The sequence below is a fragment of the Salvelinus namaycush genome, chromosome 21 (assembly GCF_016432855.1).
Source record: "Salvelinus namaycush isolate Seneca chromosome 21, SaNama_1.0, whole genome shotgun sequence".
In the NCBI taxonomy this organism is placed as follows: domain Eukaryota; kingdom Metazoa; phylum Chordata; class Actinopteri; order Salmoniformes; family Salmonidae; genus Salvelinus; species Salvelinus namaycush.
This window is the reverse complement of record NC_052327.1, coordinates 39,167,349-39,189,827: the sequence shown is the minus strand read 5'-3', so window position 1 is coordinate 39,189,827 and position 22,479 is coordinate 39,167,349. Positions and strand designations below refer to the sequence as shown.

The following is a 22,479-nucleotide window of genomic DNA, read 5'->3' as shown; positions in this document are numbered from 1 at the left end:
TGTCTACTCTTGAGAGCCAGGTCTGCCTATGGCGACCTCGCTCAATATCAACGCTATTATTCAGGTATTCTGCCACTGTGTACTCTCTGTTTAGGGCCAGATAGAATTCCAGTTTGTTCTGTTTTTTGGTTGATTTTTTTCCAATGTGTCAAGTAGTTCTCTTTTTTTATATATATAATTTGGTTGGGTCTAAATTGTGTTGCTGTCCTGGGGTCTGTTTGTATTTGTGAAAAGAGCCCCATAACCAACTGGCTGAGGGGACTCTTCTCTAGGTTCATCTTGCAGGTTAGGGCTTTTTGATGGAAGGTTTGGGCATCACTTTCCTTTAGGTGGTCGTGGAATTTAACGTCACTTTTCTGGATTTTGATCATTAGTGAGTATAGTCCTAATTCTGCTCTGCATGCTTTATTTGGGGTTTTGTGTTGTACTCTGAGAATACTTTTGCAGAATTCTGCATGTAGAGTCTCAATTGGGTATTTGTCCCATTTTGTGAATTCTTGGTTGATGAGTGGACCCCAGACCTCACAGCTATAGAGGGCAATGGTTTCTATAACTGATTGGAGTATATTTCTTGCCAGATCTTAATTGGGATGTCAAATGTTGTGTTCCTTTTGATGGCGTAGAAGGCCCTTCTTTCTCTCACTCACTCACTCATTCACTCACAGACCACTAATGTCACACTATTTAGTGTACTACTTTGGACCAGTACCATTTCTCCCAACGAATTGTATCTTATTTGTAGCTCATTTAATTTGCTTGCTTACAGACATTTCAACATTTGTTTGTACTGTTTCCCTCTCCTTGGTAGTTCATTTTCAGTTGTGTCATTTCCTTAACAAGTGCTCAGCATCGAGAGCAAGCATGAGGTCACCATCCTCAGTGGACTCAACGAATTTGTGGTCAAGTTCTACGGCCCACAAGGAAGTAAGTAACCTTGAGCCAGAACGGCTCATAGGGCAGGAGTCTCCTGTTTCTGTAGCACGAGGCAGCTTGATGTACAAGTACACCCCCTGGACCGGATCTATCGCAGGGCAATACCCCATAATGCTGAGGGCCAACCAGAGATGCATCAGGTCCCATTGTTATAGTCTTCGGTATCCCGGGGCAGCATGTAGCCTAGTGGTTAGAGCATTGGGTCAGTAACCGAAAGGTTGCTGGATCGAATCCTGAGCTGACAAGGTACAAATCTGTCGTTCTGCCCCTGAACAAGGCACTGTTCCCCTGTAGGCCATCATTGTAAATAAGAATTTGTTCTTAACTGACTTGCCTAGTTAAATAAAGGTTAAATAAAATGAATGACTCAGCCAGGGATTGAACTCACAACCTTCAAATCTCAGGGTGGACACTCTAACCACAAGGCCACTAAGTTGGTAAGTAAGTGTTTTCATAAACATCCTCACTGGCTAATTGTGTCAATGCAAGATATGTATGTTGATATCTGCTATGGTGTGGAGGCAATCTTCCTCCCAGTGTGTGAACATGTGGTTGTATGTGCACGTGTGTGTGTGTGTGTTTCTAATCAAATGTTGTTTTTTAGCACCGTATGAAGGAGGTGTATGGAAGGTTCGAGTAGACCTACCGGACAAATACCCCTTCAAGTCTCCATCTATAGGTACAGTGTGACAATGCATCGGTCACAACACTATGTAATATACAATTATAAACACAACTGGTGAAAGCATTATGGAAATGACAGTAACACCTTTTCAAGCCACAGGTTTTCTATGCAGACTGACTTATTGTTCTCCTCGCAGGATTCATGAATAAAATATTCCATCCCAATATTGATGAAGCGTAAGTTCTTATGATGATTATCGTTTTAGTAGTTAGCAATTAATCCATGTTGACGTATAGGCCTGGACAATCTTATCAATTATCCATGATGTTTGTTTGATGTTAGCCTATATCACAAAAGGATTCTCACAATTTTGATAATTTTATTCTTTCTCTCTCATCTCCCCTCTCCTTCAGGTCTGGTACGGTGTGTCTAGATGTCATCAACCAGACATGGACAGCCCTGTACGGTGAGTAACAGTTCCAAAATGTCTACTTGGATATATAATGGACATGGTACCACCTCAGTTTGACAATGTTTGAAACCTACTGAATGGTTTGTTCCATGACATGGGTACATACCTTTTCTCTCATCAAATCTGGACTGTTGGCTGTAAGGAGCAGCTGTGACAAGCTGATATAAGAGGGACAGACTGGAAAAACAGGTATAGAATGTCTGTATAAACTTAAGTAGCTCCCAACTGAACATGATTGTCAAAAATCTTGGTCGACCGAAAGTCATCTGTTCTTTCCACCAATTGAAGGGTTGAAATTTTTAAACGTGCATCTTTCCTTATATAGACACACCGTATGTGTTTGAATAAAATCAACTACACTGCTCAAAAAAATAAAGGGAACACTTAAACAACACAATGTAACTCCAAGTCAATCACACTTCTGTGAAATCAAACTGTCCACTTAGGAAGCAACACTGATTGACAATACATTTCACATGCTGTTGTGCAAATGGAATAGACAAAAGGTGGAAATTATAGGCAATTAGCAAGACACCCCCAATAAAGGAGTGATTCTGCAGGTGGTGACCACAGACCACTTCTCAGTTCCTATGCTTCCTGGCTGATGTTTTGGTCACTTTTGAATGCTGGCGGTGCTCTCACTCTCGTGGTAGCATGAGACGGAGTCTACAACCCACACAAGTGGCTCAGGTAGTGCAGCTCATCCAGGATGGCACATCAATGCGAGCTGTGGCAAGAAGGTTTGCTGTGTCTGTCAGCGTAGTGTCCAGAGCATGGAGGCGCTACCAGGAGACAGGCCAGTACATCAGGAGACGTGGAGGAGGCCGTAGGAGGGCAACAACCCAGCAGCAGGACCGCTACCTCCGCCTTTGAGCAGGAGGAACACTGCCAGAGCCCTGCAAAATGACCTCCAACAGACCACGACTCCATTTTGTTGCTCCCAGCCTATAGACAGACAGTAAAACAGGAAGCACCCGTGCTCAGGTCTGTTCAACGCTGGTCCGACCAATCGGATTCCACGCTTCAAGATTGCTTCGATCACGTGGACTGGGATATGTTCCGCATATTGTCGAACAACAACATTGATGAATACGCTGATTAGGTGAGCGAGTTTATTAGCAAGTGCATCGGTGATGTTGTACCCACAGCCTCTATTAAAACCTTCCCCAACCAGAAACCGTGGATTGATGGCAGTATTCGTGCAAAACTGAAAGCGCGACCCACTGCTTTTAATCAGGGCAAGGTGACCGGAAACATGACCGAATACAGTGTAGCTATTCCCTCCAAGGCAATCAAACAAGCTAAGCGTCAGTATAGAGACAAAGTAGAGTTGCAATTCAACGGCTCAGACACGAGAGGTATGTGGCAGGGCCTACAGTCAATCACAGACTACAAAAGGAAAACCAGCCCTGTCGCGGACCACGATGTCTTGCTCCCAGACAAATTAAACAACTTCTTTGCTCGCTTTGAGGACAATACAGTGCCACTGACACGACCCGCTACCAAAACCTGTGGGCTCTCCTTCACTTCAAACTCAAGACCCTGAGTCTCGACCCCGCCCTGTGCAACTGGGTCCTGGACTTCCTGACGGGCCGCCCACAGGTGGTGAGGGTAGGTAACAACATCTCCACCCCACTGATCCTCAACACTGGGGCCCCACAAGGGTGTGTTCTCAGCCCTCCTGTACTCCATGTTCACCCATGACTGCGTGGCCATGCACGCCTCCAACTCAATCATCAAGTTTGCAGACGACACTACAGTTGTAGGCTTGATTACCAACAACGATGAGACAGCCTACAGGGAGGAGGTGAGGGCCCTCGGAGTGTGGTGTCAGGAAAATAACCTCACACTCAATGTCAACAAAACAAAGGAGATGATCGTGGACTTCAGGAAACAGCAGAGGGAGCAGCCCCCTATCCACATCGACAGGACAGTAGGGGAGAAGGTGGGAAGTTAAGTTCCTTGGTGTACACATCACAGACAAACTGAAATGGTCCACCCACATAGACAGTGTGGTGAAGAAGGTGCAGCAGCGCCTCTCCAACCTCAGGAGGCTGAAGAAATTTGGCTTGTCAATCAAAAACACTCAAACTTTTACATATGCACAATCGAGAGCATCCTGTCGGGCTGTATCACCGCCTGGTATGGCAACTGCTCCGCCCACAACCGCAAGGCTCTCCAGAGGGTAGTGAGGTCTGCACAACACATCACCGGTGGCAAACTACCTGCCCTCCATGACACCTACACCACCCGATGTCACAGGAAGGCCAAAAAGATCAAGGACAACAACCACCCAAGCCACTGCTTGTTCACCCCGCTATCATCCAGAAGGCGAGGTCAGTACAGGTGCATCAAAGCGGGGACCGAGAGACTGAGAAACAGCTTCTATCTCAAGGCCATCAGACTGTTAAACAGCCATCACTAACATTGAGGGGCTGCTGCCAACATACTGACTCAACTCCAGCCACTTTAATCATGGAAGAATTGATGGAATAAATGTATCACTAGCCACTTTAAACAATGCCACTTTCTATAATGTTTACATACCCTACATTACTCATCTCATATGTATATACTGTACTCTATACCATCTACTGCATCTTGCCTATGCCGTTCGGCCATCACTCATTCATATATTTTTATGTACATATTCTTATTCATTCCTTTACACTTGTGTGTATAAGGTAGTTGTTGTGAAATTGTTAGGTTACTTGTTAGATATTACTGCATAGTCAGAACTAGAAGCACAAGCATTTCACTACACTCGCATTAACATCTGCTAACCATGTGTATGTCACATAAAATTTCATTGTTTTGATTTAGATAGGTTGTTGTATTGTAGGTGATAACAGAAAAGAGACCTCTAGTGGTCGTTTATTATCATGACAGAACTGGATATGAAATGCGAAACTGCAAGGCCAACTAACCTCCAATGAAATACTTGGGATGGGGTGTTTTTTTTATTGTAGTTCCTGTGTGACCGCTAGTGGAGCGGTAATGAGTCATGACCGCAGTCAAATTCCATGTGACCGTTTATTCACGGTAACAAGGCTTCTCCAAAACTGTGCTCTGATGCCTCTGATGGTCATTAGTAGCCTACCAGACTTGCTAACTGCCAGTCGATAATGGCCTGGTACTCAGAGCTGTATTGTCCCTGTCATCAATGCAAATGCATCCAAAATCAAACACAGAGCCCATGACCTCACTTTGCGCAACATTTCTATAGGCTATGCAATTGCTTGAGAAAACAGATTTCTATAGGCTAGGCTTACTATATTTATTTCTCAACTTTGCTAATATTAAGCACATTGCTTCTCTTTACAACAGGAGTATAGCCTACCTGGCTGGTAAGAAAATTAACTGCGGGAAAAGCGTCCTCCATTCGCTATTTAAGTGCATACGGATGACATGCATTTTTTCCCCCCCTTCCCCTGTTCCAACAGGTGCATGATAACAGGCCATTCCAAATCAAAACTAATTTCACATATTATGTATTATATGTAAAGACAAGATTAAATTGAGAATAGTCTGATGGGTGACAATATTATCACTTGTGAATGATGCCCTAAAATATGCTATCTTAAGGCAAGAAACAGCGCATGCCTTTTTTTTGCAACTTTTCAAATCCTAGTCGCACTAATCATGTAGTCTAGTCCATAGGTTTATATGTTTTGGTAAGGTTTGTGTCACAACTACAGTACCAGTCAAGAGCTTTGACACACCTACTCATTCAAGGGTTTTTCTTTATTTTTGCTATTTTATACATTGGAGGATAATAGTGAAGACATCAAAACTATTAAGTAACACATATGGAATCATGCAGTAACCAAAAAAGTGTTATTTTACATATATTTTAGGTTCTTCAAAGTAGACACCCTTTGCCTTGATGACAGTTTTGCACACTCTTGACATTCTCTCAACCAGCTTCACCTGGAATGCTTTTCCAACAGTCTCGAAGGAGTTCCCACACATGCTGAGCACTTCTTGGCTGCTTTTACTTTACCACTCTGTGGTCCAACTCATCCCAAACCATCTCAATTGGGTTGAGGTTGGGTGATTGTGGAGGCCAGGTCATCTGATGCAGCACTCTCCTTCTTGGCCATATAGCCCTTACACAGCCTGGAGGTGTGTTGGGTCATTGTCATTGATAGTCCCACTAAGCGCAAACCAGATGGGATGGCGTATCGCTGCAGAATGCTGTGGTAGCCATGCTAGTTAAGTGTGCCATGAATTCTAAATAAATCACTGACAGTGTAACCAGCAAAGCACCCGCACACCATCACTCCTCCATGCTTCACGGTGGGAACCACACATGCGGAGATCATCTGTTCACCTACTCTGCGTCTCACAAAGACACGGCATTTGAAACCAAAAATCTCAAATTTGGACTCATCAGAACAAAGGACAGATTTCCACCGGTCTAATGTCTATTGCTCGTGTTTCTTGGCCCAAGCAAGTCTCTTCTTGTTATTGGTGTCCTTTAGTAGTGGTTTCTTTGCAGCAATTTGACCATGAAGACCTGATTCACGCAGTCTCCTCTGAACAGTTGATGTTGAGATGTGTCTGTTACTTGAACTCTGAAGCATTTATTTGGGCTGCAATTTCTGAGGCTGGTAACTAATGAACTTATCCTCTGCTGCAGAGGTAACTCTGGGTCTTCCTTTCCTGTGGCAGTCCTCATGAGAGCCAGTTTCATCATAGCGCTTGATGGTTTTTGCGACTGCACTTGAAGAAACTTCTTGAAATTTTCCGGATTGACTGACCTTCGTGTCTTAAAGTAATGATGGACTGTCGATTCTCTTTGCCTATTTGAACGGGTCTTGCCATAATATGGACTTCGTCTTTTACCAAATAGGGCTATCTTCTGTATACCACCCCTACCTTGTCACAACACAACTGATTGTCTCAAATTTATTAAGAAGGAAATAAATTCCGCAAATTAACTTATAACAAGGCACACCTGTTAATTGAAATGCATTCCAGGGACTACCTCATGAAGCTGGTTGAGAGAATGCCAAGAGTGTGCAAAGCTGTCATCAAGGCAAAGGGTGGCTACTTAGAAGAATGTCAAATATAAAATATATTTTGATTTAACACTTTTTGGTTACTACATGATTCCATTTGTGTTATTTCATAGTTTTGATGTCTTTACTATTATTCTACAATTGAGAAAATAGTAAAAATAAAGAAAAATGCTGTAATGACTAGGTGTGTCAACTTTTGACTCGTACAGTAAATTGGCTAAATAACTCCAAAGTAGCCTATAGACTAGGCCTCGGACCCCTGGAACACGGTTGGAGAGCACATAGCCTACATACAGCCTAGTGAAACATGTTCTTATAAGCCCAGTCATTGCACAATCATGTGTGAAAACAGTTTTAACCGGACATTATTTCAAAGAGGATCCCATCTTAAAATTAAGCACATTACAACCAGTGTAGCCTACCTGGCATACATAGGCTGCATGTAAGTTTCAAGTTTGGGGATGCTAATGTTCTTCATAAAAATTCACCTTTATAATAAAGCATTCCATGCATCATTGCATTTGCAGACTAAGATAGCCTTCTCTTTGTAATGTGATGAGCAGATTGGATAGTCATCATTTCGGCTAGTAATGTAAATCACTGTTTGCAAAAAAAGACAGTTCAATGCATGGCTGAGTGCATATAGTGTAGAGCAGGCTACAGGCTATATCAGACGTGTTTTCTTTCTTTGCATGGGAAAAATGTTGCTTTTTTATAAACACATTTCATGCAATTCTACTACACTTTATATGACTGGTGACATTATCAGAATCTTTTTTTAATAAGACAAATTACATGGTAGCCTACTCTGCTGACACTGACAAACCGATCAATAAAAATGATGTACATATAATAGGCCTACACAAATAGAATATGATGTTCATCTTAACTGGAGGAGGAAATGATTGTCCCCCCCCCCATTTTTTTTTTTACCCCCTTCTCCCCAATTTCGTGGTATCCAATTGTTAGTTAGTAGGTACTATCTTGTCTCATCGCTACAACTCCCGTACGGGCTCGGGAGAGACGAAGGTCGAAAGCCATGCGTCCTCCGAAACACAACCCAACCAAGCCGCACTGCTTCTTAACACAGCGCCCATCCAACCCGGAAGCCAGCCGCACGAATGTGTCGGAGGAAACACTGTGCACCTGGCGACCTTGGTTAGCGTGCACTGCGCCCGGCCCGCCACAGGAGTCGCTGGTGCGCGATGAGACAAGGATATCCCTACCGGCCAAACCCTCGCCGGCTGCGACAGAGACTGGGCGCGAAACCAGAGTCTCTGGTGGCACCGCTAGCGCTGCGATGCAGTGCCCTAGACCACTGCGCCACCCGTGAGGCCCCAAAAACAAACTTTTAAGTAGCACTCAATGATAAATAGTGAATATGCGCAGTGCACACTCACCGGGGATATTGGGATGCTGTCCGCTGGTGGCAATTAGATAGGCTATACTTTTGTTCACTCAATTAAGGTGAGCATTTTGATAACTATAAGACAGATTAGTCTTTTCAATGTCTTCTCTTTACAGCAATAATACTTTTCTTTCCAAACTGTTTTCCCGTGATTGTATTTTGTGATATGCCTGGCTTGGGCTCTCTACTTTTCACAGACAGTCACAACTCAACAATAATCTGCCCAAATTGCGCATGTCTTTCCTTCCAACTGTAGGCAAAGTGATTTAAAACAATCCACAAATAAAAAATTATTCCACAGATACAGTATATTAGTAGGCTATATGTAAAGACCAGATTAAATTAAGAATAGTCTGATAGGGGAGAATATTATCAAGTGCTTGTCAAATTGTGAATGAGAGACTGATGAAATGTGTACAACAGGGCAGAGCTCATGCCTTTCATGCAACTTTTTCGCATCATGCAGCCTTGGAATGTATAAAAATCTAAACATATAGCCTAACTTTTGTATCACAGCTAAAGTTGCATAAATAACTCTAAATTAAGCATAGAGGAGGATCTGTTTCTTTTAACGGCTCAACACAGAATAGCCCGCATGTGCGCACTCCATCAGCAATCGTTTGGGGGAAAATATCCTTTCTATTTTATTCAGCAGTTGAATTCTTCATACTATAAAATAATGCCATGGAATTCTAAGCAAATCTTGTCTGCTAAATGAACAAGTGTAGCCCACAGCCATACGACATAGCCAGATCAGGGCCTAACGTAAGGACATCTCAGAATGTTCTGTTATACTGAAATAGGCTGCATTTTCTTCATATCATGTTTCTTTAGACCGGTCTAAAATAATTAATGTGTTTATTGTAATGGTATAGGCTATATTACATGGATGTTTTAGACTTTAAAATGTAGATGTTCCTAAGGTCCGCATCAGTGGCTTGTAGGCTATGCATGGAAGCCAGGAGATGCTAAATGTGTTTAAGTTAATTAACGGTAAATTACCGCGAGACCATTAGTTATTTGCATGACAATCACCGACTGCCACAGCCCTAGTACAGCTCATTGAGTGTTTGCCTTGAGTAGGGTGCACATTATCATCTCTCTACCTCCATAATGTAAAACTCTGGTCATTCCTCCTCCCCTTGCAGACCTGACCAACATCTTTGAGGCGTTCCTGCCCCAGCTGCTGGCCTACCCCAACCCCATCGATCCTCTCAACGGAGACGCTGCTGCCATGTACCTGCACCGGCCAGAGGACTACAAACACAAGATCAAAGGTGAGAGACACACACACACACACACCAGATTTCCCGTCTGACTCCCTCTCTCTTTTCCTTCTCTCTGTTCCAGAGTATCTCCAGAAGTATGCGACAGAGGAGGCTCTAAAGGAGCAGGAGGAGGGAGGCGACTCCTCATCTGAGAGTTCCATGTCAGACTTCTCCGAGGATGAGGCTCAGGACATGGAGTTGTAGTGAAGGGGAGACAAACCCCCACTCCCCTCACACACACAGACTATAATTTCCTAAAGAGCAGAAACAGACTATTATATACATATAAACATGGCCATTTTTTTATTACTAAACAAGGATTTTTATGGATTATATGTATGAGAAGCGGCGGTGTGAAATGTTAAAATGTCACCCTCGTCTAGATATTCTTTATAACTCAGTCATAGTCCCCCTCCACCACCACCTCCACCTTTACCTCCACCACCACCACCACCACATTATTACCCCCTCTTACCCAGAAAGGAGTGCAGCATTCCCAGGATCCTAAATTCCCTCTGCTGTGGTCTGGGTTGTATTCTCATTGACCGTTGACCCACTATCCGCGGGGTAGGCAGAAAGCGGGTTTTTCAGGGATACAATATTTAACATAACTTCCGTTTCCCCTTAAATGGATGTGGGGACTCAGCTCAGGCGCCTGCTACATTAGGTTACCTTTGACCCAACCCTGATAGAACTGATGGGGTGAGACCAGAGAGCCGTGCACCATGGGAAGACGAGTGTCAGACTGTCATTGTCATGACGGAGACAGGGATGGAATGTTTATACTCAGTAACCCGGCCACCCCCCACTCTAATTAGATTTTTAATTCTCAGAATTGTTCTATATTTGATTTAGTGTGTGAATCACTGTTTTGACAGGCACAGCTTTTTACCCTCCCCTTGCTCTCAGAGAAGCTCTCTGGCTCTAGTCCACGGCCCACTGTTTCTGGAGTCATTACCACAATAAGGAATCGCACTTTGAGATCCAATTTCACTTGTTGACTTTCTACATTTTGGGGGTTGGAAGCTACCATCAGGAGCACCACATGATCACTCCTTCCCAAGGATCAGTTAGTGCGTTTAATCCAGACCTATCCAATATGGCTGCCATTGTCAGGCCTCACCCCAGAGGCCAGTACATCCTATCCAACCACCACACCCTGTTTGTCATAGAAACTGTTCTGTAAACAAGCCTTTTAGCCTGTAGTCAGGAGCACCAGCCCACCAACCAAGAGACACCTTACCACACCTAAAAACACCAGAGTTGAAGGTGGACTGAACATCCTTTCTTTTCTTTCTTTTTTCTCCTCTCTGCTCAGTGACTCCTTCAGAGGCTTGCTACTTGTTGTTTTCACAAAGGGAGGGTAGGGGGGTCTCTGTGTCTGTGTGAGAGAGAACCAATCTTATGTTTTCAGACCCAACTGACCCAAATGGAAGTGAACCAGACTACTAGAGCCATAGTAGTTTGTCGTCCTCGGTGACAACCCTAACACACAACACAACATGAAACAACACACTGTTGTCGCCCTGGAGGAGAGAACCACAGAGACTAACTGTCATACCAGGAGCTGTCTGTCACTAAACAAACTCACACAATCATGCACCAGTCACTCCTTTAGCCCTCTTCCTCCTATTTATCCTCTTTCTCCTCTTCCTCCTCTCCGTTTTAGGAAAGTGTTTGTGATTCTCCAAGCATCCTTTGGTACCTTGTGACATGATACAGAAGTGAAGTTGTGTAGGGCATTAAGTTTATATGCTGTAGAAAAAGAGAAACACCTTGTGTGATGGATGGGTTTCTATCTAGATGTCAGCAGTGTCCAGCGTATCCACACTGAGGGCCAGTATATGGCCAGGTTTCATTCCTTCCAAGCACTGTTTGGACCTCTGTCTTCATAGAAGACTATTATTAGTTGAATCAGGTGTGTTAGTGCTTGGTTGAAACAGAAGCCTGGAGCCATACGACTGGTCCTCTGTAGATAAGACTGGACAGTCCTGATCTAGGGGTTGGGTTGGATTGAGTAGTTGTGTGGGCCAGGGCTGGGCTGGGTTGGAAGGCTACCTTGGGACGTGTTGGATGGAATAGGGAGTGACATGGGGTGGGATGGGGAAGGAACTAACCAGGTCCTTGTTGACCTTCTTAACTTTGCCTGTTGCTTATGTTCAACTATAATATGTGTAGCTTAGGGCTTGTTAGTGTGCCGGGTGGTGAGTCGTATTATAATCTATGGTTTTATTTCTTCTATATCAAGCTACTTTCAAAGCTTATCATCCTGTAAAGGTGAACAGATAAATACATTTTGTTTTAATTTGAGTTGACTTGTTTTTTTCTCCTGGTTTGAATCTGATCCTCCAAAGACATGTTGCAACCCTGTCTCCTCTCCCTTATGAAAATACCCCCCTCTGTCTGTATTCTCAGTTCAGTGTGCAGGTGGACTCATCTAGCCTGCGTGTCTGGCTGTTTCTGCTGTAGCCAACTCCTTTTGTTGTTGTTCTTATGTAAATTTGGTCTAAAGCAGAAATGCACTGTCTGATACCCAGGCTAGATGAGTACACCTACATACTCAGACTGGCTAGCAGACAGTGTTTTTGGTTTTCAGCCTGTGTGATCACTAACTCAGAGCACATTGGGAGTGCTCCAGGATTCTTCTCTCTTACTATTGTGATCATTGAGGCTGCTCAACCTACACAGGGTGTCCCATTCCTGCCACAGTAAACTATATGTGCCCAACCCTATCCCAATGTGCCCAATTCTATATCCTATCATCTGTGTGCTTAGTTCTATAATATCCTATAGGTCACATTCTGATTGTTTCAGATAGAAATTGGTCATGATTGTCTATTCCACACGAGAGGATCTTGTCCATTCTGTACATGACAGATCTATCTATGATTTTCTAAACATTGTGCATCAGTTCAATATGCTACACTTAGTGATGTAAGTGAAAGGTCTAGGTCCTAGACTCAATGAGCTGGTTGCATATTACTGGTTTAATGACGGGGACTCTTTGCTCAAAGCAGATGTCAGAACGCTTCAAAACACGTGATAAGACGGACATAAGCCTGCTACAGAAGTGTACTGGCCACCTGTCTTGGGTCAGATGAGAAGAGATGTATCATCCGTATTTCTTTAAGAAAACCAATCTCTTTCATTGGGGACATCCTAGTCGTAAACATTAGAATTGAATCACAATTGATTTAATCCCTTTGTTTTTCTTTTCACAAAATGCAACAACTGTAAAATGTATAATGTTGACAATAATACTTAACGTATTAGGGTTCAGGATTGAAGTTAGATGTACAGATAACATACCGAACCCCCACCTCATCTCTACATTCTGATGCTATTGGTCTAATTTATATTCTGCCTCCATTAAACTAAGAACAGGAGAGTCAATGAAATTCATTTGAAATAATATTGCATTGAAAAACACTGTCTGTACTGACAGGGGGAACTACCTTAGTGTTGAGATGGTTGGAGTTGGCGTTAGAATTTTCATACATTATGATTGTAGGTTTAGCATAACTCTGTCTCAATAACATGGGCACCGGACATATACTGTGGTGTATTGTAATGGTTACCACAGCCATAGTGTGTAACTTCACTACATGACCAAAAGTATGTGGACACCTGCTCGTCAAACATCTCATTACAAAAATCATGGGCATTAATATGGAGTTGGTCCCCCTTTTGTTGCTGTAATAGCTTCCACTCTTCTGGCAAGGCTTTCCACTAGATGTTGGAACATTGCTACAGGGACTTGTTTCCATTCATCCACAAAAGCATTTGAGAGGTCGGGCGCTGATGTTGGGAGATTAGGCCTGGCTCGCAGTCAGTGTTCCAATTCATCCCTGTGCAGGCCGGTCAAGTTCTTTTACACCGATATCGACAAACCAATTCTGTATGCACCTCGCTTTGTGCGATGGCGCATTGTCATGCTGAAACAGGAAAGGGCCTTCCCCAAACTGTTGCCACAAAGTTGGAAGCACAAAATTGTCCAGAATGCTATTGTATGCTGAAGCATTAAGATTTCCCTTCACTTGAACTAAGGGGCCTAGCCCAAACCATTATTCCTCCTCTACCAAACTTAAGTAGGCACTATGCATTCGGGCAGGTAGCGTTCTCCTGGCATCTGCCGAACCCAGATTTGTCCGTTGGTGATTCATCACTGGAGCAGTGGAAACACGTTCTCTGGAGAGTCAAATGGCGGCAAGCTTTACACCACTCCATCCGACGCTTGGCATTGCGCATGGTAAACTTAGGCTTGTGTGCAGCTGCTTGGCTGAAAACCCATATCATGAAGCTCTCGACGAACAGTTCTTTGTTTGCTTCCAGAGGCAGTTTAGAGTATTGCAACAGAGGACAGGTGATTTTTACATGCTATGCGCTTCAGCAGTCCTGTTCTGTGGACTTGTGTGGCCTACCACTTTGCGGCTGAGCCATTGTTGCTCCTAGATGTTTCCACTTCACAATAACAGCACTTAGTTTACCGGGGCAGCTCTAGCTATGCAGAAATTTGTTTAACCAGGCAAGTCGGTTAATAATTTGTTATCTACAATGACGGCCAAACCCGGACGACACTGGGCCAACTGTGTGCCGCCCTATGGGACTCAATCACGGCCGGTTATGATACAGCCTGGAATCGAACCAGGGTTTGTAGTGATGCCTCTAACACAGATGCAGTGCCTTAGACTGCTGCACCACTCGGGAAAGGTAGCTTCCTATTGCAGTGCCACATTGAAAGTTACTGAGCTCTTCAGTATGGCCATTCTACTGTCAATGTTTGTCAAGTTGTCTAGGTGTTATAATTATTTCAGCTCTGCCCAAACTTGAAAACGGCTTGCTCAACACGTGAAGGATGCAAAGGGACAACTCAATTCCTTTTTAGTGTTTTATTATGGTTTTGATGCCATTTGTTGAATATGTTGAAACAGTTGATTCTTTGAATAGAGTAGTTGAATGACAGAGGAATAAGGAATAGGGGATAGGAATAGGATGATAACCTTAAACAGAGAATAAACATGCATTATTTTACACAAACGATGCATGACACAGCAACAAAGCATGGCTTTGAATAAAGTAAACGTTTAAACAATTTAATCTAGCACTTCAAGCAATTACTTCTGCAGTCAGAAAATATCCACACAAAGTCACCACTCCTACCAGAGTTAAACATGTAAATTGTGCTAAGCACTGGATGCAACATAATAAATAATTCCAAACATTACATACCAGTTGCGTCTTTAGGGTTGAACAATGAGCTGTTTGTATGTTGAGGACCCAAGCAAAGCTAAGCCCAAACATTTTATACCCATGCTTATCTGCCAGGTGCGCATGTAAAAGTAGTCCCTCCAGAAATCCTGGCTCAATTTTTTAGTTCCACCCGTGTTTTTGGGTTCTGCCCTCTTGAGGCCTGGAGTTCTTTAAAGGAAGGGCTGCCATTGTGCTCATGTTTTGAGTGTTCTGTTTTTTGACGCAACAATGTTTGTCTATGGAGATTGCATGGCGGTTTGCTTGATTTTATACACTTGTCAGCAACGGGTGTGCCTGAAATAACCGAATCCACTAATTTGAAGGGGTGTCCACATACTTCCGTATATATATATTGTATGTTGTCTATTAGCAACTTTGCACAGAAGCAGACCAAAAAGTTACAAAGTAAAAAAAGGTTATGTCTGCTCTCACTGTTTACTGAGTTGCAAGCTTGTTGAAAGCCGAAATCAGTGACCACGTTTACCTGCGCACCAATATCCCGTTATTATTTGGGATACTCAAGTATTCTATTTTTGAGTTAACACATGTAAACATCATATCCCGTTTACAATAACCCGAAAAAGCTTGAAACCAGGATAAAATGCCTGGGATATGCTGATTTTGGATGGGAACTGTGGCATGTAAACATCTTATCCCATTTTTTTTTTTGCGGTCTGCGCAGGCTGTTTCGCATATCCTGGGTATTGTTTGAAGATGTCATCTCATTGTCAAACAAATCACTTCCAAAAGTAGCAGTTCGATCCATCATAGTAATTTATTTCGCAGATATTCGGTAATGGACCATATAGCCTATTTGCTACTTACCCCTAATTTAGACAACTTTCTGTATATAATTTCCGACATTTGGTAGGCCATTTGTTTGTCTTAGTCTACAACGTGTTACACCAGAAGACTAAATAAAGTAGTGCTCACCAGAATGTCTTACATTGATGGAATGAATGCATGAGTGATCTAGCTAACACCGGTAAAGTTGTCTGTTTCGGGACCGGGAATAAAACGCAATAACTCCAAAACAGTTGAAAGATTTGTCCTGTGCAAAATGTCCAAATGTCATCAGTTTGACCGGTTTAAAGGAAGTTATAAGCTGAGAAAACGATTAAGCACAGCTTCATATAAGACTTCAGTTTGTTTTGTGTGGTTGAAAAACTGTCTGCTGCTTGCAAAACCGTGTCAAAGATAACACATGACATGTTTATTTGCATTTTCTCAAGAGATGCTGACAAAATTAACATTTGTTGTATAATTTTACTGCAAGAAATGCATAATTCTGCATGAGTTAATATTATATTCTGATACGTGTGAGGTTATAGGCCTACAGTCAGTGTCCACATTTGAGTTACTATTCTATTTATGTAAACCGCTTATCCTGAGTAAGACCTTAATTAAGCAGAATATCAGCAACTATCAGGAATACTGTGCACATGTAAACGTGGTCAGTGAGCGGACATTACCCTTTTCCTATGGCTATTTATCATCAGGACACATTAGTCATTACAATATCATTTGAATTATGAGATATATATTTGAAAGCTACATTATTTGTTTGACTTGTTTTAACCCTTCAAGGATGTACAAGACCAGAAATACAGATGTTTGTAAAGGCAAATAAGTGAATAAATAAATGTGCTTCCCTTGTAACGTCTGTAAAGAAATAAGCAAAAATATGAAAAAACTCCTTCAAAATGATCTGTTTTACTACTGTTCTGCGGTCTGATTTTCCTCATTCTCCCTGAAGTTTGCATCTGCTCACGCTCCCGTGTAAATTTCAAAGCATTTTGATTGGTGTAACCATGGTCTAGACTCAATTGTCTACCATATTTCTTTAAACACAGCCTGACAGACAGCAACACCAGAATAAGATAAGGCAGCTGTCATACAAGGTCTGCCCAGCAGAGGGCATAAACTACATATAAGTACTATAAGCCTCTTTACTGAATTTGGTTATACCTATTCTCAGATCAGTGTGTATATACAGGTAACTGCCAAAATAAAGGAAACACTTGATTAAATAAGTGTTACAAAGTATATTGAAAGCAGGTGCCTCAAGTTAAGAAATTAACATCCGATCAAGCATGCTGAATAGACCGGGCAGGTCTAGTCACTACAAAGATAGGCGTCCTTCCTAACTCAGTTGCCGGAGAGAAAGGAAACTGCTCAGGGATTTCACCATGAGGCCAATGGTGACTTTAAAACAGTTACAGAGTTTAATGGCTGTGATAGGAGAAAACTGAAGATGGGTCAACAACATTGTAGTTACTCCACAATATTAACCTAATTGACAGAGGGAAAAGACAGAAACCTGTACAGAATAAAAATATTCCAAAACATGCATCCTGTTTGCAACAAGGCACTAAATTAATCCAGAAAAAAAGATGGCAAAGCAATTCACTTTTTGTCCTGAATACAAAGTGTTATGTTTAGGGCAAATCCTAGACAACACATTACTGAGTACCTCTCTCAATATTTCCAAGCATTGATGCATGCATCATGTTATGGGTATGCTTGTAATTGTTAAGGACTGGGGAGTTGTTCAGGATAAAAAAAGAAACAGAATGGAGATAAGCACAGGCAAAATCCTAGAGGAAAACCTGGTTCAGTCTGCTTTCCACCAGACATTGGGAGATGAATTCACCTTTCAGCAGGACAATAACTTAAAACACAAGGCCAAATCTACACTGGAGATGCTTACCAAGACGACATTGAATGTTCCTGAGTGACCTAATTACAGTATGGCAAGACATGACAGAGCTTGAAGAATTTAAAAAATAATCATGTGCAAATATTGTACAATCCAGGTGTTCAAAGCTGTAATCGCTGCCGAAGGTGATTCTAACATGTATTGACTCAACGGTGTGAATAATTATGCAAATTAGATCCTTATGTACTTCACTTTCAATAACGTTGCTAACATTTCTAAAACATGTTTTCACTTTGTCATTATGGGGTATTGTGTGAGAAAACAAATACATTTCATCCATTTAGAATTCAGGCTGTAACAACAAAATGTGGAATAAGTCAAAGGGGTGTGAATACTTTCTGAAGGCACTGAATATTACATGATAGGCCTATTGTAAGCTAAATATAAAAACTAGAGCATGTAGAAACATGATTTAACAGCATATGTGTGAGTGTGGGGGGGGGGGTAGTGTTTATGTTGGTAGGTTATGTAGGTAGGGTAGGCGTGAGGTAGAGCGAGGCAGACTTTGGCCTTAGACTGGGTATCTGCAATGAACAGGGCTGAGTTCCTCTAGAGTCAATAGGATGTAGAGAGATTACCTGTTATTACAGCAGGGCTCTACGTGACACATCTGCTCCTAAATTGAACAATTTAGGAGCACAATGACAAATATTAGAGGTATTAAAGCGGCAATCCGCAATTTTCCTGGCCACTGTTTCGGTAAAAGGTTAAGGGCCTGGAGAAATGTAACCACACTCAAAGTCATTGACAGAGCCATATATAGATGCAAGGACTGTTCATCCATGATTATAGTTTGAACCATGTTTGGAGGTTATACAGTGTTTGTTTACATTCACTTTGTTGACAAATATTGTAAAAACAAGATCATGGGCTATATTCAATCCATATCACGGAAGTTCAGCATTACAGTGGAGACCGCTTTCACGGTAAACGCTGCATATGTCAGCTCAATCTGAAATGACCTTTACCTTTCTATCACGCAGTCTGTAATGGTTTAGCGATACAGATTGAATAGAGCCCTATATTTTGGCTTCTGATGGGGTACGACAGTGGAACTAAGCTCTGGGGCTCTTATAAGTTAAACTCTTCAATAATCAAAGGATTTACAGTATATCATTCTTTATAAGTCAAAATGTATGTAGTGACTGCAGAGTGCCCCTTTTAATGATGAGAATTGCCAGCAATTACAAAATGCAGGGTTTAGAAGCACCAGAAAAATAGATTTTTAAGATTGAGGCCCTACATTGGTCCTATGAATCCTAGCTTCGTTTGAAGCTCATCTCCATGTTTGCATACTACTGAGGCTATGGGACAGCAAAGATGGAATTATAACTATTATTATTTGGGTGATTTTTTTTTTCTAGGGGCACTGGTGCTCCCAAATTAACATTCCAGGTAGCATAGCAAAATAATTAGGAAAATATGTCCCAAAATGGCAGCACTGTAGAGCCCTTACTAGGATGTACGGTATAGGGTTCTGTGGAAAAACCTGTGGCATATTGGGTAGAATCTGTTTACAATTTTCTGTGTGACTTTGGCACTTCTGTCCTGTGGCTGAAGATATCTCAATGACAGACAGGTTATGAGGGGTTTGTGGCTGAGACTCAGCTTTAAATAATATAAAATAAAATAGCTATCATGATCAAAATATTACACTTCCTGTCCCTCACCTGCAGTGTATTTCTTCCTCACCTTCCCAAAAAATTTTCATTCAGTTTGGGACACTCCACATACAGCTCTTTTAACATGTTTATTTATCTTTAAATAAGTGGAGGGGAGAACGGCGCATAATAATGTCCAGAACGGAGCAGATGGAATGGCATCAAACACCTGGAAACTATGTTTTTGATGTATTTAATACCATTCCACTGATTCCGCTCCAGTCATTACCACGAGCCCGTCCTCCCCAAAAAGGTGCCACCAACCTCCTGTGTTTTAAATACTGACCAGCAGCAGTTCAACTATTGCAAGCGTCTTGTTTAACCCCTAATTTGTATTCTAAAGCGGGCTTTTAAATAACTATAATTAAAATTATAAAAACACACAATTCTGGCTTAATAAGTATTTACATTATCAATGGCAAAACTATTAAAAACATTATTTAGACTTAATTCTTATAAAAAATATAACAGTATATAACCTTATATATATATATATATATATATACACTACCGTTCAAAAGTTTGGGGTCACTTAGAAATGTCCTTGTTTTGGAATGAAAAGCACTTTTTTTTTTGTCCATTAAAATAACAAAAAATGTATCAGAAATACAGAGTAGATGTTGTAATTGACTATTGTAGCTGGAAACGGCAGATTATTTATGGAATATCTACATAGGCGTACAGAGGCCATTATCAGCAACATTCACTCCCGTGTTCCAATAGCACGTTGTGTTAGCTAATCCAAGTTTATAATTTTAAAAGGATAATTGATCATTAGAAAACCCTTTTGCAATTATGTTAGCACAGCTGAAAACTGTTGTTCTGATTAAAGAAGCAATAAAACTGTGCTTCTTTAGACTAGTTGAGTATCTGGAGCATCAGCACTTGTGGGTTCGATTACAGGCTCAAAATGGCCAGAAACAAATAACTTTCTTCTGAAACTCATCAGTCTATTCTTGTTCTGAGAAATGATGCCTATTCCATGCGAGAAATTGCCAATAAACTGAAGATCTCGTACAACGCTGTGTACTACTCCCTTCACAGAACAGTGCAAACTGGCTCTAACCTGCATAGAAAGATAAGTGGGAGGCCCCGGTGCACAACTGAGCAAGAGGACAAGTAAATTAGAGTGTCTAGTTTGAGAAACAGCTGCCTCACAAGTCCTCAACTGGCAGCTTCATTAAATAGTACCAGTCTGTGTTAACAGTGAAGAGGAGACTCCAACATGCTGGCCTTCTAGGCAGAGTTGCAAAGAAAAAGCCGCATCTCAGACTGGCCAATAAAGATTAAGATGGGCAAAATAACAGACACTGGACAGAGGAATTCTGCCTAGAACTCTGCCTAGAAGGCCAGCATCCCGGAGTCGCCTCTTCACTGTTGACGTTGAGACTGGTGTTTTGCGGGTAAAAGACGAAGTCCATATTATGGCAAGAACAGTTCAAATAAGCAAAGAGAATCGACAGTCTATCATTACTTTAAGACATGAAGGTCAGTCAATACAGAACATTTCAATAACTTTGAAAGTTTCTTCAAGTCAGTTGCAAAAACCATCAAGCGCTATGATGAAAGTGGCTCTCATGAGGACCGCCACAGGAATGGAAGACCCAGAGTTACCTCTGCTGCAGAGTTACCAGCCTCAGAAATTGCAGCCCAATAAATGCTTCACAGAGTTCAAGTAACAGACATCTCAACATCAACTGTTCAGAGGAGACTGTGTGAATCAGGCCTTCATGGTCGAATTGCAGCAAAGAAACCATTACTAAAGGACAACAATAAGAAGAAGAGACTTTCTTGGGCCAAGAAGCACGAGCAATGGACATTAGACCGGTGGAAATCTGTCCTTTGGTCTGATGAGTCCAAATTGGAGATTTTTGGTTCCAACGGCCGTGTCTTTGTGAGATGCAGTGTGGGTGAACGAATGATCTCTGCATGTGTATTTCCCACTGTAATGCATGGAGGAGGAGGTGGTATGGTGTGGGGGTGCTTTGCTGGTGACACTGTCTGTGATTTATTTAGAATTCAATACACACTTAACCAGCATGGCTACCACAGCATTCTGCAGCGATATGCCATCCCATCTGGTTTGGGCTTAGTGGGACTATCATTTTTTTTTTCAACAGGACAATGACCCAAAACACACCTCCAGGCTGTGTTAATGCTATTTTATCAGGAAGTGATGCATCAGATGGCCTGGCCTCCACAATCCCCTGACCTCAACCAAATGGAGATGGTTTAGGATGAGTCGGGCCGCAGAGTTAAGAAAAAGCAGCCAACAAGTGCTCAACATATGTGGGAACTCCTTCAAGACTGTTGGAAAAGCATTCCAGGTGAAGCTGGTTGACAGAATGCCAAGAGTGTGCAAAGCTGTCATCAAGGCAAAGGGTGGCTATTTGAAGAATCTCAAATATAAAATATATTTTGATTTGTTTAACACTTTTTTGGTTACTACATGATTCCATATGTGTTATTTCATAGTTTTGATGAAAACTTCACTATTATTCTACAATGTAGAAAATAGTAAGAAAAAACATTGAATGAGTAGGTGTTCTAAAACTTTTTACTGGTAGTGTGTGTATATATATATATATATATATATAAACATTTTCACAACCTCCAGTTATTTTCTTATAGAAACACTGTCTTAAATATTCTACAACTATGTTTTTGCAAGTCCATGAACCCAAGTGAAAAAAAAATCCAGAATAGTAATATCTCTATAGCACAGTGTTTACTGTTCTAGATAGTTCTAACAGCAATGTCACTAGTATGATCCCTAGTAGATCTTCTAGGTCTTTAAGTGCATCTTGGCTGATTCGTCCTTCCAGTTCAGTGGCTGGTTGGCTTGCTATTGGTTGTGCATTCCCTTTTGAGCTTGCTATTGGTTGCTTCCAAACCCTTCAAAATCAAGGAGGGAAAAAAGGAGGATATACTCGTCATTTTATTGTCCCAAATTCTAGAATTGGTTAAAGTGGGTGCCAATATTATGCCATACTCTTGTGTAGCTACGAACTCCAGCTTTTAGACTTCTAGTCTTTCACCAATGGTGAGTCTGACCACACTACAGAGTCTAGGAGTGTGGCACTCCTCCCTTTCTACCATCCTGTCTTCCTTCCCAGTCC

At 41.8% G+C, this 22,479-nt stretch overlaps 1 protein-coding gene across 2 annotated transcripts in view; it reads left to right on the top strand.

Moving 5' to 3' along the window:
* Nucleotides 1-12,040, top strand: part of LOC120066361 (ubiquitin-conjugating enzyme E2 H-like) — a 33,518-nt gene extending 21,478 nt beyond the window's left edge. The window contains exons 2-7 of one of the 2 annotated variants that reach the window (XM_039017676.1): nucleotides 848-924; nucleotides 1,538-1,612; nucleotides 1,755-1,794; nucleotides 1,972-2,024; nucleotides 9,611-9,739; nucleotides 9,813-12,040. In XM_039017676.1, the coding sequence (XP_038873604.1) occupies nucleotides 848-924; nucleotides 1,538-1,612; nucleotides 1,755-1,794; nucleotides 1,972-2,024; nucleotides 9,611-9,739; nucleotides 9,813-9,934 (496 nt within the window). In that variant the 3' untranslated portion in view covers nucleotides 9,935-12,040. The other variant, XM_039017677.1, reaches the window with a different exon arrangement.
* Nucleotides 12,041-22,479: the final 10,439 nt, after the last annotated feature.